This window comes from Gavialis gangeticus, unplaced genomic scaffold (genome assembly GCF_001723915.1).
Source record: "Gavialis gangeticus isolate Ggan-Ray unplaced genomic scaffold, GavGan_comp1, whole genome shotgun sequence".
NCBI classification, from domain to species: domain Eukaryota; kingdom Metazoa; phylum Chordata; order Crocodylia; family Gavialidae; genus Gavialis; species Gavialis gangeticus.
This window is the reverse complement of record NW_017728998.1, coordinates 28,761,787-28,775,288: the sequence shown is the minus strand read 5'-3', so window position 1 is coordinate 28,775,288 and position 13,502 is coordinate 28,761,787. Positions and strand designations below refer to the sequence as shown.

At 44.0% G+C, this 13,502-nt stretch overlaps 1 protein-coding gene across 3 annotated transcripts in view; it reads right to left on the bottom strand.

Annotated features, from left to right (window-relative positions):
* PHKB (phosphorylase kinase regulatory subunit beta) overlaps nt 1–13,502 on the bottom strand; it is a 275,233-nt gene that overhangs the window by 84,102 nt on the left and 177,629 nt on the right. For all 3 annotated transcript variants that reach the window (XM_019505661.1, XM_019505660.1, XM_019505662.1), the window contains one exon: nt 12,792–12,950. In XM_019505661.1, coding sequence (XP_019361206.1) covers nt 12,792–12,950 — 159 coding nt within the window. The remainder of the gene's footprint in view (nt 1–12,791; nt 12,951–13,502) is intronic.

The window sequence follows — 13,502 nt, the reverse complement described above, 5'->3', positions numbered from 1 at the left end:
CCTATTCAGCCTTCACAAGAGAAGGCTGAGGGGGGATCTAGTTACCTGTTACAAACTAGTGAGGGGGGACCAGCAGGCACTGGGTAAGTCCCTGTTCCCCCGTGCACTACCGGAAGTGACCAGGAATAACGGTCACAAGCTAGCAGAGGGTAGATTTAGGCTAGATATCAGGAGGTGCTACTTCACGGTCAGGGCAGCTAGGATCTGGAACCAACTTCCAAGAGAAGTGGTGCTGGCTCCTACCTTGGGGGTCTTTAAGAGGAGGCTCGATGTACACCTTGCTGGGGTCATTTGACCCCAGTACTCTTTCCTGCCATGGCAGGGGGTCGGACTAGATGATCTACTCAGGTCCCTTCCGACCCCAGAAACTATGAAACTATGAAATAATCTTGTAGTATTTTTTCAAGTGAACAGAAGAAAACATTTAAGGTAGTCAAATGGAATTAATTACAAATTATTTACTCAGCTACTGGTATCACTCCAGTCATCTTTTGCTCCTATTGCCATCCCAAAACTAGTGTACCTCACCCTGACACTTGAGTTTAAGTACTGGTTATAGATCCAGTCATTGGATGAAACCAAAGAGGAATCCTTGATGAAATGGAAATCTACACTCCCCAGAGCAATAACTAACTCCTAGACATGCACTATTATCCTCAAAGATAAACAGGGATCCAGGTCTTCCATTTCCCACAGAAAAACAGAAAAAAAATGCGGATTTTCCCTTTTAACTGAGAAAAATGCAGATTTCTCATTTTAATAAAGAAACAAATGGATTTCCACTTTTGCAAAGAGCTCTCTGCGGCTGGCACAGTTCCAGCCTTCAAGGGGCTGGAGGAAGCGGGAGATGGGCAGTCAGGCAGGGGGCACCATGTGCATGTGCATGCATACACATGCACATGGCCACCAGGCAGTCTGGAGAGCAGTTCCTGCAGGTGAGTCTGGAGAGGGGAAAGGGGGGATTGAGGCCCGCACAGGGAGAGAGGGAGGCAGAGAGTAAGTTGGGCAAGAATGGAGCTGGGCCTGCTGTCCAGCTGGCCGGTGAATGTGGCTTGGGGCCCAGGGTCAGAATGCGCAGTTGCAGGCCCCTGGTGGGGCACGGGACAGGGCTACAGGGGGTAGTCCAGGGGGCGGGAGGGAAGGAGCCCCCCATTGCTGTGCACACTTCCAGGGGAGGTATGGGGGGCATGTGCCCTGCAGATCTGTGTACAGGGCGGAGGTGGGCTGGCTGCTGTGGGTTTGAGCTCCCCAGCCTGCTGCCTTGTCTTCAGGGCCTCCATGACCCAGAAGGCAGGACCCGGTGTAGCAGGGCACAGTGGGGCTGGGCAGAGAAGCTCCTTACTGATGAAAGCCCTGCACTGCCTTGCCCTAGCAAGGCACCCTCTGCCTACCCGGCCACAGTGGTTGGAAGTTGTGCCCCTCGCTGCTGCTGGGTAGGCAGGGGGTGACTCACCATGGTGGTGTGGGGCTTGCAGCAGCAAGGAACTTCCCTGCTCTGCCCTGCCATGCCAGGCCCTGCCCTCTGGGCCACGGAGGCTCCGGAGGCAGGGTAGCAGGGCAGGGAACCCAAGCCCGCAGCAGCCAGCCTGCATCTACCTCCCCATGTGGGCTGCACTCCAGCCATGCTGCCCGTGGGGGAGGGGGAGCTGGGCTCCACACTCTGCTTGTGCTGCAGTAGCTGCTGCCTCCCACAGGCAGCAGCTGGGGCTCGGGTGCTGCTGTGGGGGGCAGGAGGCTGCAGCCTGGGTCCCTGGCCCCATAGCCCTGGCAGCTGGGGTCCCCTCCAGCAGGGCTGGGGGTGGGGAGTAAGGGACGTCAGCATGGCAGAGAGGCTGTGGCTTGAGAGTGAAGGGCCTGGACCTGTGTCTTGGTAAGCAAAGGAGGCAGGGAAGCTCTGATTTTCCATGATAAAAAACCCAAATCAAAACCTAAAATGTATAGGCATTTGGAAATTATTTTATTATAGTGGTTAAGACACTGGTAGGCTTTCAAATTGCTTTAAAATTGTAAATATATCAATAAAGCATGGTGTTCAATTGATACCCACCCACCCACACACATACACACGGAGCGGTGTTTTATTTTAATCATGGATTTGGGGCTTTTTAATCAGAGAATTTGGGGGTTTAAAAAAAATCCAAACAAAAACAGAGAATTTGCAATTTTTAAACAGAGAAAAACAGGATCCCCAATGATAAGCCTTGAATCTGCAATCAGGTTAATTGTTCTAAACTTCTGTACCCAAATGGGACTTATAAAAGCAGCACTGGATCTCAGTTCATGTATCTAACGAGTGATACACAACAAAGTTAAAAGGAAGCTGGAAAAAACTGACTTCACAGTTTGAGTACACTGTTTGGGAGGAATCATCATGGGAAGGAAAGTACAGGACCAGATATTCCATATGTCAAAAGCCATGGACAGCCCTGCAAAGTTTGCATTAATGCTTAAACAGGGATCTTACACCAACTTCTGAGTGTTTCTTTTTCATGTCCCCTTCCAAAGCCAACCAGATCTTTTTCCCTTCCCAGGGAAGCTGTTACATATTTTTAAAAAGTTATGATATTCTAGCTTGCAGCATCAGACTGTGAAATTAAACATTAATATTTGTTTTAATTAAATATATACTGCATAATAACCTGCAGTTTTAAAATGGAAAAAAGTATAGACTGCATTCTTTCTTTTAGACTTTAAAGAATGGGGCAACACTATGCCTAATTTATGATGGAGCTTCTTAGTTTGCTAAGTTAAAAAGAATCCATCCAACAGCTGGAAATACGCAAAACAAAAAGACAGATGAAAATGACACAATTAAAACTGTAGTCCTATACATCTGAAATTCAGAGGCTAAAAAGGTTGGGTAGAATTTGCTCTTTTGATCTCAGGAGAGCCCATCTCCACAGTATATAATCATTCAAACTAACTGACAACAAAACTTCTGAAGCTGCAAAACAAGCTACTTTTTAGTAAAAGCAAAACATTAATAAACCCTGTTATAGTTAGTTAAAACATTTGAGCATTTACAGTCCACACTTAAATGCATTGCTTTCAAAGAAGACTGCAAAAATACCATATTAAGGAACCAAACTTCAGTAGCTCTAAAGTGTAAAAATAAATTATGGATGTATTTAGAGGTTTTGGCTAATATTCCATCAATTAATACCCCCACCAACTCTGCTTTCTCTTTGAAGCATGGCAGAGTTGCTGCCATAAGATAACCACATGCCTAGGGTTGTAAAAGAGAAAAACCCAAAACCTAAGTATTATTAACCTCCCTTGTACTACAACAGATCCAAAAGGTACCATTTTATAATTACCATATATATCTGAACACAAGATGACCCTGAATACAAGTTGACCGCCAAATAATTAGATTTTACATATGGAATATTTATACAATTGTTATACTTCCCAAGCGTAGAATCTAATTATCAGAGGGCTCTCTTGAATTCATTTCACGTCTACTGCTACAGAAGGGAAAGTACTGGCTGGGGGGAGGGGGTCAGATGGCCCCCTTGCCCTCTGCCTTCACCCCCACCACCACCTACCAATTCCTTCACCCTGCAGCCTTCCTGTCCTCCTAACTATTAGACCCTGCTCAGGCTCTGTTCCCTCCCCAAGCACAATGTAGAAATGAGCTGCATGTAACAGTAAAGGTTGTGGGGGAAGGGGAGGAAAGAAGGGACAGAACAGAGGGCAGAAACTGTAGAGGAACAGGAGGCTGCCAAGAGTCTGACTCTGGCCTCAATGCTGACCACTGCAAATTTTAGCACTGATACTCCATATACACACTTATAAGCAGTACTTCTGTACCTACTTATATATAGTACAAACTGTGCATGATATTAGTCCAGAGTCAAAAGACTCATGATGTACCATATAGTTTACTGGGTTGGGCCCCAGCAGAGTCAACATTGCTTCAGTCCATGGAGTCCACAGCACAACACTGCTCAGCCTGTGCTCTACTCCAGATACCCCAAATCAAAGGATCCAGGTGCTAGCTAGCCCCAGTCTGACAAATGGTTTGTTCTTGTCACAAGTCCTGGGACCCTCCAAAAATGTACATGTAAATGATGCACAGGGCTGCCTGGTTTGTCTCCATGCCATAGACCATATTCCATGCAAACATGGTATGTCTCCACCCCATGTTTGCCAGATGTTTAAGTCTCACAAAAAACAGGAATCACTGGAAGTGGAAAAGAAAGGCACCACTCAGCTGTGGGAGCGGAGAGGAAGTCGAAATGTATTTGATGTAGTGGTTCACCATGATTTGAAAAGTCAGCGCCAAGGGGGACTAAGCATAATGGGCAAAGTATCTTTTTCAGATTGGTCACACTAATCTAACCTTGTAGTAGGTTCCCATCAGTCTATTGGCCTAACACAGACCGTGAATTTTATGGGCATGCTCAACATGGGCTACATTCAGTCAACTTCATAGCTGGTTTCCATGACTGAGCACATATGCTGCTTCTAGCAGCAGTTCAATGACAGCCAATATATTTAATGAGGGGTAGAGTTCCTGGTATGCAAATATAAGATGAGTGGCTTTTTCCCCCCATGCTGATTTGGGGAAAAAAAGCATGTCTTGTATTTAAGTAAATATGGTATCACGATCTCCAGAGATACCATTCTCCATCATCCAGTCTTTTTTATAGGCAGATTGTTAGGAACAAGCACTTCAGCTAAGTTATATGGAGACCGTAGATGTATTTACCCTTTCAAACAAGCATTAACCAAGAAATATTTAAATTTTAAATGTGACAGTTCACATCATGAAACAATTAAATCTTCCCTGGATACTTGTTATAGGTGAGTCATATCATGTTATAAGTCAACTTTTGAAAACTACCATGGAAAGCATTACAGCAGTTTGAATACCAGGAAATGAGCTACCGGCGGAAAAAAAGCAAGTAACTGCAGCAACTCCACCAGCTACTTTGTCAGCAGCAGTAAGAAAATGACAGGCTTGGAAATGAAAATACTCCTGAATACAGTACCATACAATGAGTGGAGATCAGTATGAGAAATTCAATCACTAGTAAATCTAACCAATTTATAAGAGCACATTTCCAAGAAAACATTTTCCTAAGTTTTAGTGCATACACTTCCATATTTTTAACGCTGACTGATGTTACTAAAGTTACTTGTAGTTATGCAGAAGCTGTAAAATAGATCAACTAAACTATTGAACTCAATGGCCTTTTGGCTTGATGATTTTAAAAAGCAAGAGTCATTTTTCAGTGGTTGCTCTATGGTATTTTTAGTGTGGTTTACACATTTGTATGCAAACTGATTCAGTGACTAAATGCACTCTTTAGACCTAACTACACTGCTAAAATCATTTCTATATCACATGAACGAATGAATGAGTGCAAGATGTGAGCTATATAACACTCCACTATCTGATAATCAAAATTGGATTTAAAAGACTTCTCAGTGAATATTCACCACCATCATTACAAACATACATTTTTTGAGCTTATTCAGTTCCAAAGTAGAAATATCATTGTTCACACATTAATATTATTACTAAAAGCTGATGTTGTTAAATTTATTCAGATCTTTACTCTATATGCTAATATCAAGCTTCTCAGAGACCAGAGAACCACAGGTAGTCCTCAAGGAAGATACAAGTATCTTGAGAAGCACAGAACAGATGGAATGATAAGATTAAGTGAATGCTAAAAATAACAGTATAACATTTTTCTCAACTCTGCCTCATTAAAAGTATATACATGCATCATATTCACTTTCACATATTATAAATTACATTTACCATCATGACTTGCAAAACTTTCTTGCCCTTTTGCCTAGAGTGAATAAGGTACTTTCTTGGCAAATGAGTCTTCTGCAAAAATCAAAACTTTCATTTAAACAAAAAAGAACAAAAAAAAAAAGAGAAAAGCACTGGTTTCAACTGCAGACATCCCCCCCAAATGCAAGCCTAATTTGAACAACAGTTGAATTTCTAATGCTGCAGACAGAAATTTCCCAGTTTCTGGTACTTAATTTCCATAAGCTACAGAAGAGCAAACTAGGACTTGAATGTTTACTGTTACGGTTGTTTTTCAAATCTTCATGGGTGACAAAATTTAATAGAATCAGGCCAGCTTCATTCTGCTGTCTTTCAAAACGTTCTGAGTAGCAGCAGTGACATACAGTGAAGCTATTAACTGGAAAAAGGACTAAAAATGAAGAGTAGGGAAGGAACAGAAACACACCCTTCTACAGTATTCATAAAGCTGAGGAAGAAAAAGGTAGTGCAGACTCACCATGTTGTAGCAGTTAGGAGGCTGTACAAAAGTAAATCTACAAGAATCATCACCCTTGAAGCACCCATGAGTCTTTGCAGTGAATGGTAATAAAAGGCGACAAAAGAACAAGTCCCTTTCTCTGTTCTGGTAGACAGATGCTGAGGGTAGGCTGCCAGGTTGTTTGGCACCACCTTCAAGAATTCATAGGAAACAGACTTTGTACACTGTTGGGAATAAATGAAGCCCTATACATTGTAAAACCATCTCTGGCTAGTAGATACAGTTTACTGGTAAAATTTCCAAGCTCTATTTGTGGTGTCATAAAAGGAAGAACTGATGAAGTAAGTTAGAAAAGAGAAGTAAAGAATAAGGAAACGGTTTCCAGAGTAGGACGTACAAAGAAAAAAAATATGAAGAAGGAAGGAAGGAAGGGTCAAATAGTATTTTTTACATATAGGCACACAAGGTTATTTGGGTAAATGTGGTATTTTTTATTAGACCAACTCAATAGTTGGAAAAATTGTTCTTTGCAAGCTTTTGGGCACAGACACCCTTCTTCAAACACAGGGAGAGTCTGCTGTTGTTTTTGTTCTCCTGGGTGGAATAGAAACCAATATTGCCAAATGCAGGTCTGGGAAAATGCAAAATGTGTACCAAATGAGGATCAGAGGCCATGGGAGACGATAGGTGTGAGACAGGTAGGCAGGAAGGGATAGGGGAAATGCTGACCTGGTGACAGAATGTAGCTGGCAAAATGTAGAGAGATTACCTGGGGTTACTGAATGGCAGGCAGGTTATAATGTGCCATAAATCCAATATCTATATTTCATAGATTTCATAGAAACTAGGGCTGGAAGGGATCTCAGATGATCCCCAGGGGCAAGAAGTCAGCTAGGGTCAAAGGATCCCAGCAAGACAGGCGTCCAAATACTTCTTAAAAGAGTCCAAAGTAGGTGCTTATACCACCTCTGGTGGCAGTCTGTTCCAGGCCTTGGTGGCTCGGACGGTAAAGAAATGTTTCCTTATGTCCAGCCTAAAACGGTTTTGGAGGAGTTTGTGACCGTTTGACTTTGTCATCCCTTGGGGCACTCTGGTGAACAGGCACTCCCCCAGATCCTGATTTACACCACTTACATACTTACAGGCAGCCACTAAGTCACCTCTGAACCTGCGCTTTTCCAAGCTGAAGAATCCCATGGCTCTCAGCCTCTTATCATAAGGCCTGTTCTCCTGCCCTCTGATCATGTGCATGGCTCTCCTCTGGACTCTCTCAAGCTTTTCCACTTCCTTTTTAAATTGTGGAGCCCAGAATTGGATGCAGTACTCCAGCTGCAGCCTCACCAAGGCCGAGTACAGCAGGAGGATGACATCCTGAGATGCTTGAGAAGCATCTATGAATGCAAGCCAGAATTTTGTTCGCTTTACCAGCTGTGTCATCACATTGGTGGCTCATGTTCATCTTGTGGTCAATCATGACCCCCAAGTTCCTTTTGGCCATGGTGTTAGCAAGCAAAGAACTGCCGAGCCTGTAAGCGTGATGTGGGGTTTTTTCCCCCCAAAGTGGAGTACCTTGTATGTTTCGGTATTGAATGTCATCAGGTTTTTATCCGCCCATTTTCTGAGCCTGTCAAGGTTGGCCTGGATCACCAGCCTATCCTCAGGTGTGGATGCTCTACCCCAAAGTTTGGTGTCATTGGCAAACCTGGCTAGTCCATTTCTGACACCAATGTCTACATTGTTAATAAAGATGTTAAAGACTATAGGTCCAAAGACAGAGCCTGGGGGACACCACTGGTCACGGAGCACCACGATGTTTCTGTCGATTACCACTCTTTGGGTCTGACCTCGGAGCCAATTCCCCAGTCAGTGATGTAGCAGAGGCCACAGTTGGCCATTTTTTCCATGAGGAGATCATGGGACACCAGACCAAAGGCTTTTTTAAAGCCAAGATATATGACATCAATCTCTTCTCCTTTGTGCAGGTCATATGTCATCTGGTCATAGAAGGAAGTGAGATTGGTCAGGCAAGACCTACCCACAATAAACCCATGCTGGTTGTCCCTCAGGATGTTGCCACCAGCCAGTTTGTCAAGAATGGTCTCTCTGATAATTTTTTCCAAGATCTTCCCAGGGATAGAGGTCAGGTCGATAGGCCTGTAGTTCCCCAGATCTACTTTCCTCCCTTTCTTGAAGATAGGCATCACACTGGCCTTCTTGCAATCTTTGGGTACTATACCTGAGTGCCATGAGTTCTTGAAGATCCTTGCCGGAGGCTGAGCTATAATGCCTGCCAGCTCCTTAAGTACCCTGGGGTGCAAACTGCCCGGACCATCTGACTTGAAGGTGTCCAGCCTCTCAAGGTGCTCCTTCAGTCTATGATTTTTTATATCCAGTAGATTTATGAAGTGAAGTTCATAGGATCATCTAAAAAAGGTGTTGAAGTTCCATTTGAGGATTAGAACTGAGATCAGAGAGGGAGTGATTGTCTTGTGAGAAGTGTGCACCCACAGGTAATCGGATATTTTTGTCTTTGATAGATTTTTGGACTGCGTTCATTCTGGTACAGAGATGTAGGTGTTGCACAAATTACTAATGATCTCAAATGATGAGCAAGCCCTTATGAGGGGGATAAGGCAAAATGCCTTGTTTATTATTAAAATATTCAAAAGAGCTCTCGCCCATACATACACACTTATTCTCAATCACTCTGCAGATGGTATACTTACCAAAATCCATTGCTCACTACAATAACTAGGTGGCCAGTAGGCCTGTGCAAATAGGGAAGTATTCAATTCGGATGGGGATTCAGCTGATTCGAGGGACAGTAATTCAATTCGGTGATTCAAATCACTGCCCCAATTTGATTAGGCTAAATCTGAATCATAGATTCGGCGCCAATTCAGAGATTCAGATTGGCTGCAGAGAGGCAGGCACCTGAAGGTTTTCCTGCAGTTCCTCTGGCTGTGCCTGCCTCTCCCCAGTTGGGGAGAGTTGCAGGAGAAGCCCCCATGGCTGGCCTACCCAGCCCTAACCCCCACCCAGTCTCCAAGCACTTAAAAAAAGCCCCGCACTCACCAGTTACAGCAGTGGGGATAAGGGCCTCTGAGGGCTCGTGGCTGAGCCCCACTGCATAGTGCAGGGCAGTGGGGGGCAGCAGGGATCATCCCCCTCCTCCCTCCTGGCACCCGTGCGGCAGCTACCCCATGGCACGGGTGCAGCATGGCTCCGCACTGTCTGGGAGCTGGGGCTCAGCAGTACTGCGAGGCGGGGCAATCCCTGCTGCCCTGTGCTGCACAGAGGGACTCTGCCATGGGCTCTCAGAGGCCCCAATTACCACCGCCAGAGCCAATTAGTGTGGGACTTTTTCTTTTTTTTAAAGTGCCGGGATGCATGGGGCTGGCTGGGCGGGGGTGGGTGGAAAGCTATTAGGGGCAGGGTGTTCGGGGGGGAGAGAGATCAGGAAGCAGGAGCTGTGCATGGGGCTCTGCCACATGGCCCCAGAGCCCTCTCAGCCCCTGCTACAGCCAGCAAGTACAGGGCTTTTTTTCCTGATTCATAGACTACTGGGGTCAGACAGGGGGTGATTGGGGAACAGGAGCCGCATGGGGGGTGGAGAGCTCCATGGTTGGATATTATAGATCTGCCTGGGTTCCCTTGTTTGTGGATTTTGAGGAGCATGTAAAAAATCCCTCTGTTGGGTAGTGGCAGATCAAGGGAATTTGGTATCAGACCAGGACTTGAAAGACCTGATTTTTATACCAGTGTCTGGCCACAGATGGTCACTTCACCTCCCTCCATTGTCTGTGGGGACAATGACAGTGAACTCCCATTTAAAGCATTTTGGGATCTATACAGGGAAAGTGGTACATAGGATGTAAGTATTATTACTACCCAAACTGCAGAGGACATGATGTGACAAAGTGAGAAGAGAAGTGGTACATGTATATTTTCACTCTCACTAGTTTGATTATTCCTGCAGGTAGAATAAGTCATGTAGATTTTGCCAACATATTTGCATGATCACCACTGTTTAGGATTCAGGAGGGTATCCAAGGATGAGGTGAATTGGAGGGGAGACATAAAACGCTACACAGTAGTTCACACCATGCATTAGAAGAATTTGGGACTGTAGAAGGAACAGACAATTAAGATATTGAACAACTAGTAGTAAGGGTAAAGGCATGGAAAAGAGCATCTTCTCTAGAGTACTGGAGGACAGGCAAAACATGTGAATGTAACAGAGAATAATATGAGAGATGAAGGAAAATGTCAGATAGGGAGGGTAATATCATGAGAATGACAGACAAAGAAATTAATATGAAAATATTCACTCCGTATTCACTGAACAACTGAGTAATATTTCACAAAATAACCATTGGCCAAACTGCTGCAGATATGGTATTAGCTGTATATTAAGGACTGCTGACTAATGTATCTAAAGTGGCCAATACAACCTTAATGTAAAGACCCTTCTACTTTGTACCCTGTATATCAAGCATGGGCAATTATTTGGGCCTGAGGGCCACTTAGGGAGTTTTGGTGAGCTATTGTGGGTCATAGTTTCATAGCTGTTAGCATCGGAAGGGACCTCAATAGATCATCGAGTCCAACCCACTGCCCTAGGTAGGAAAGAGCGCTGGCGGTCACATGACCCCAGCCAGGTGCTTGTCCAGTCTCCTGGGTCACGTCAGCACTCTTCCCCCCTCCCCACCTCTCCTCCACAACAGCTCACCAAAACTTGCCAAATGTTTCTGCCCCATGCTCAGCCAGGTGGATAGGATGGAGCTGTAGGCAGGAAGAGAGTGGTATCCAGGAGCAGGATGGGCAGGTAGGGCCAGGGGTGGGATCAAGATCACTTGATGGTGATAGCATGGGGCCGGGGCCTGAGGCAGAGCTGTGACACTCCCCACATGACCCTGCAACAGGCACTGGTTCTGTGGCCAGGCGGGTGCAGGAAGTGGATCATGGCTCTGATCCAGCCCCATGCAGTCACCTCCCAGTGATTCTGGGGCCTGTATGGAGATTAGCTGGGACCTGCATAGGCAGAGTGTGGCTAGATGGATGGGATGGGGCCATGGGAGGGATGGGCTGGGGCTACAACTGGGATCTTGGGGTTGTGACAGCGTGGAACCATGATCCACTCCTTGCATGCCCCTGCCCACGGAGCTGGTGCCTGTTGCAGGAACGTGCATTGAGCAGATGGCAACTCTGTACTGGACCCAGCTCTGGACTGTCACCACCCCATGATCTTAATCCCAGCACCCACCTCACCCACCTGTCCTGCTCCCAGAAGCTGCTCTCCACCCACCTGCCCAGCCATGCACCCTACCTGCACAAGTCTCAGGCTGATCTCCATGGAGATCCCACCTGCCCATTCCATCCAGAGCCTCCAGTGGTGGGTATGGGGCAGAAGGACAAGAGTGTCTAGGCAGCAGTGCCAGGTCTGGTTGCAGCAGAGATTCGCAACTGGAAAAAGCTGCTGCTACAGGGGCCTGCCAGGAAGCAAGTCCACCTGTTGTGCTGCCCAAGCTCTGCTGCATGCCTGGGGGCAGCGGGACTGGCCATACATACCATGGCCTGGGCTGGTCTCCTGCACGTTGGCCGAGCGGGACCAAAGGACCTGCCGTGTGCCAGACCAAATCCCCTGGTGGGCCAGATTCAGCCTCCGGGCCATATTTTGCCCATCTCTGCGGTATATAATAATTTACAGTTGTTCAGAGCGAGTAAATGAAAAATACTTCCTAGCCAAAAAAGTAATGTAGCATTTTGTATCCACTTTGCACTGTTTCGAATATGAAAACTATACATAGTGAAGTTGTCAGAGATTTATACCCAAGAAGTAGAAAAATTCTCAATTAGACTTGATATGGTTTCAGTTAACAACAATATATCATTCATAAAGGAAGTAGCAAGTTTCCTTAACCGCATTTTATTTTTAAAAAGCGAATAATTAAACAATTTTAGTCTAATCATCCTAATTATTCTGATGATATAATAAAAAAAAAGTTAACCACTGAAAATTCAAATACTGGATGTAAGAGCTAAATAAAGGCCTACAGGAGGCTGATCTACACGGAGAAAATATAAAGCCATGCTTGTATAATTATATGGACACTTTTATTCCACACAGAATATAAATTCTGCATCAATACATCTTCCCATTTAGACAAATAAATAAAGGGAAAAATCTAGTAAAGTAATAGTATTGAATGAAAAGTAAGGTATGCTCCAGAAAATTACCAATTTAATGATTCTAAACAGTGCGTTTGTGACCTTTATGGTACACTGCATATGGAAAGAAAACAAATTATAACAGGAGTAATAAAATGTATTTTGTCTATCACATATTTACCAGAGTAGTAGTAGTACACACTTGTGCTAAATAATAATCCAGAAACTAGTCAAAACTAAACCTAATGCATGTATCCAGATTTAAGAAAAATGTTGATAGGAAAAACATGTTTATTATGCTTATTAATAACAGTTTAATACATGCTAAACACAGTTTAAAAATTACCATTGTCCATTTCTCCTTACCTAGGAGTTTTGCAATGATGTAAATGGCCTGTCCCCACAAAAAAAGCTTTCCATCCCGTCCACTGTTGCTAGGAAATCGTTTTTGACTACCAGGATTTTTCTTCTCTAATTCAACAAAGTCAGCTGGCACATAATAGTACCTAGGTACAACAGGATGTCCTGTGAAGTTTTAAAATACAGAGAATACATAAATACATGAAACTATTTTCCCTATAAAACTGAAGTGGTTTTAAAATGGAAAAAATATAATCTGATAACAATCTGATTTGAATTGTATGGCCATCAGAATTCAGTGTTATCTTTCCATGCTACAGTTCATGTAGAAAAACAAAGGGTATATTAAATGGTACTTTATGTCTGAACTTCATTTTCACTTTCTTCACTGAACAGATGTAACATCTACATATCAAGGACACACACACACACACAAAATACATTTTATACATTTGACAGAAGTGAACAAAATATTAAAACCAAGTCAAGACTGTAAGAATTTTTTTTTGTCTATTTCAGTGAAAAATCAAAATTGGACTCTTATGAGGTCAAAAATTCATTTGCAAGAGGCAAATGAAAAAAAATAAGAATAAAATGAGAGGTAAAATACTCTAATGACCCAGGAAATGGTTAAAATCAAAAACAAACTTTTAAAAACAGACATGACAAAAGGTTAGCAACACTGTAAACAACACAAGATTCTTCCCATAGAAGTGG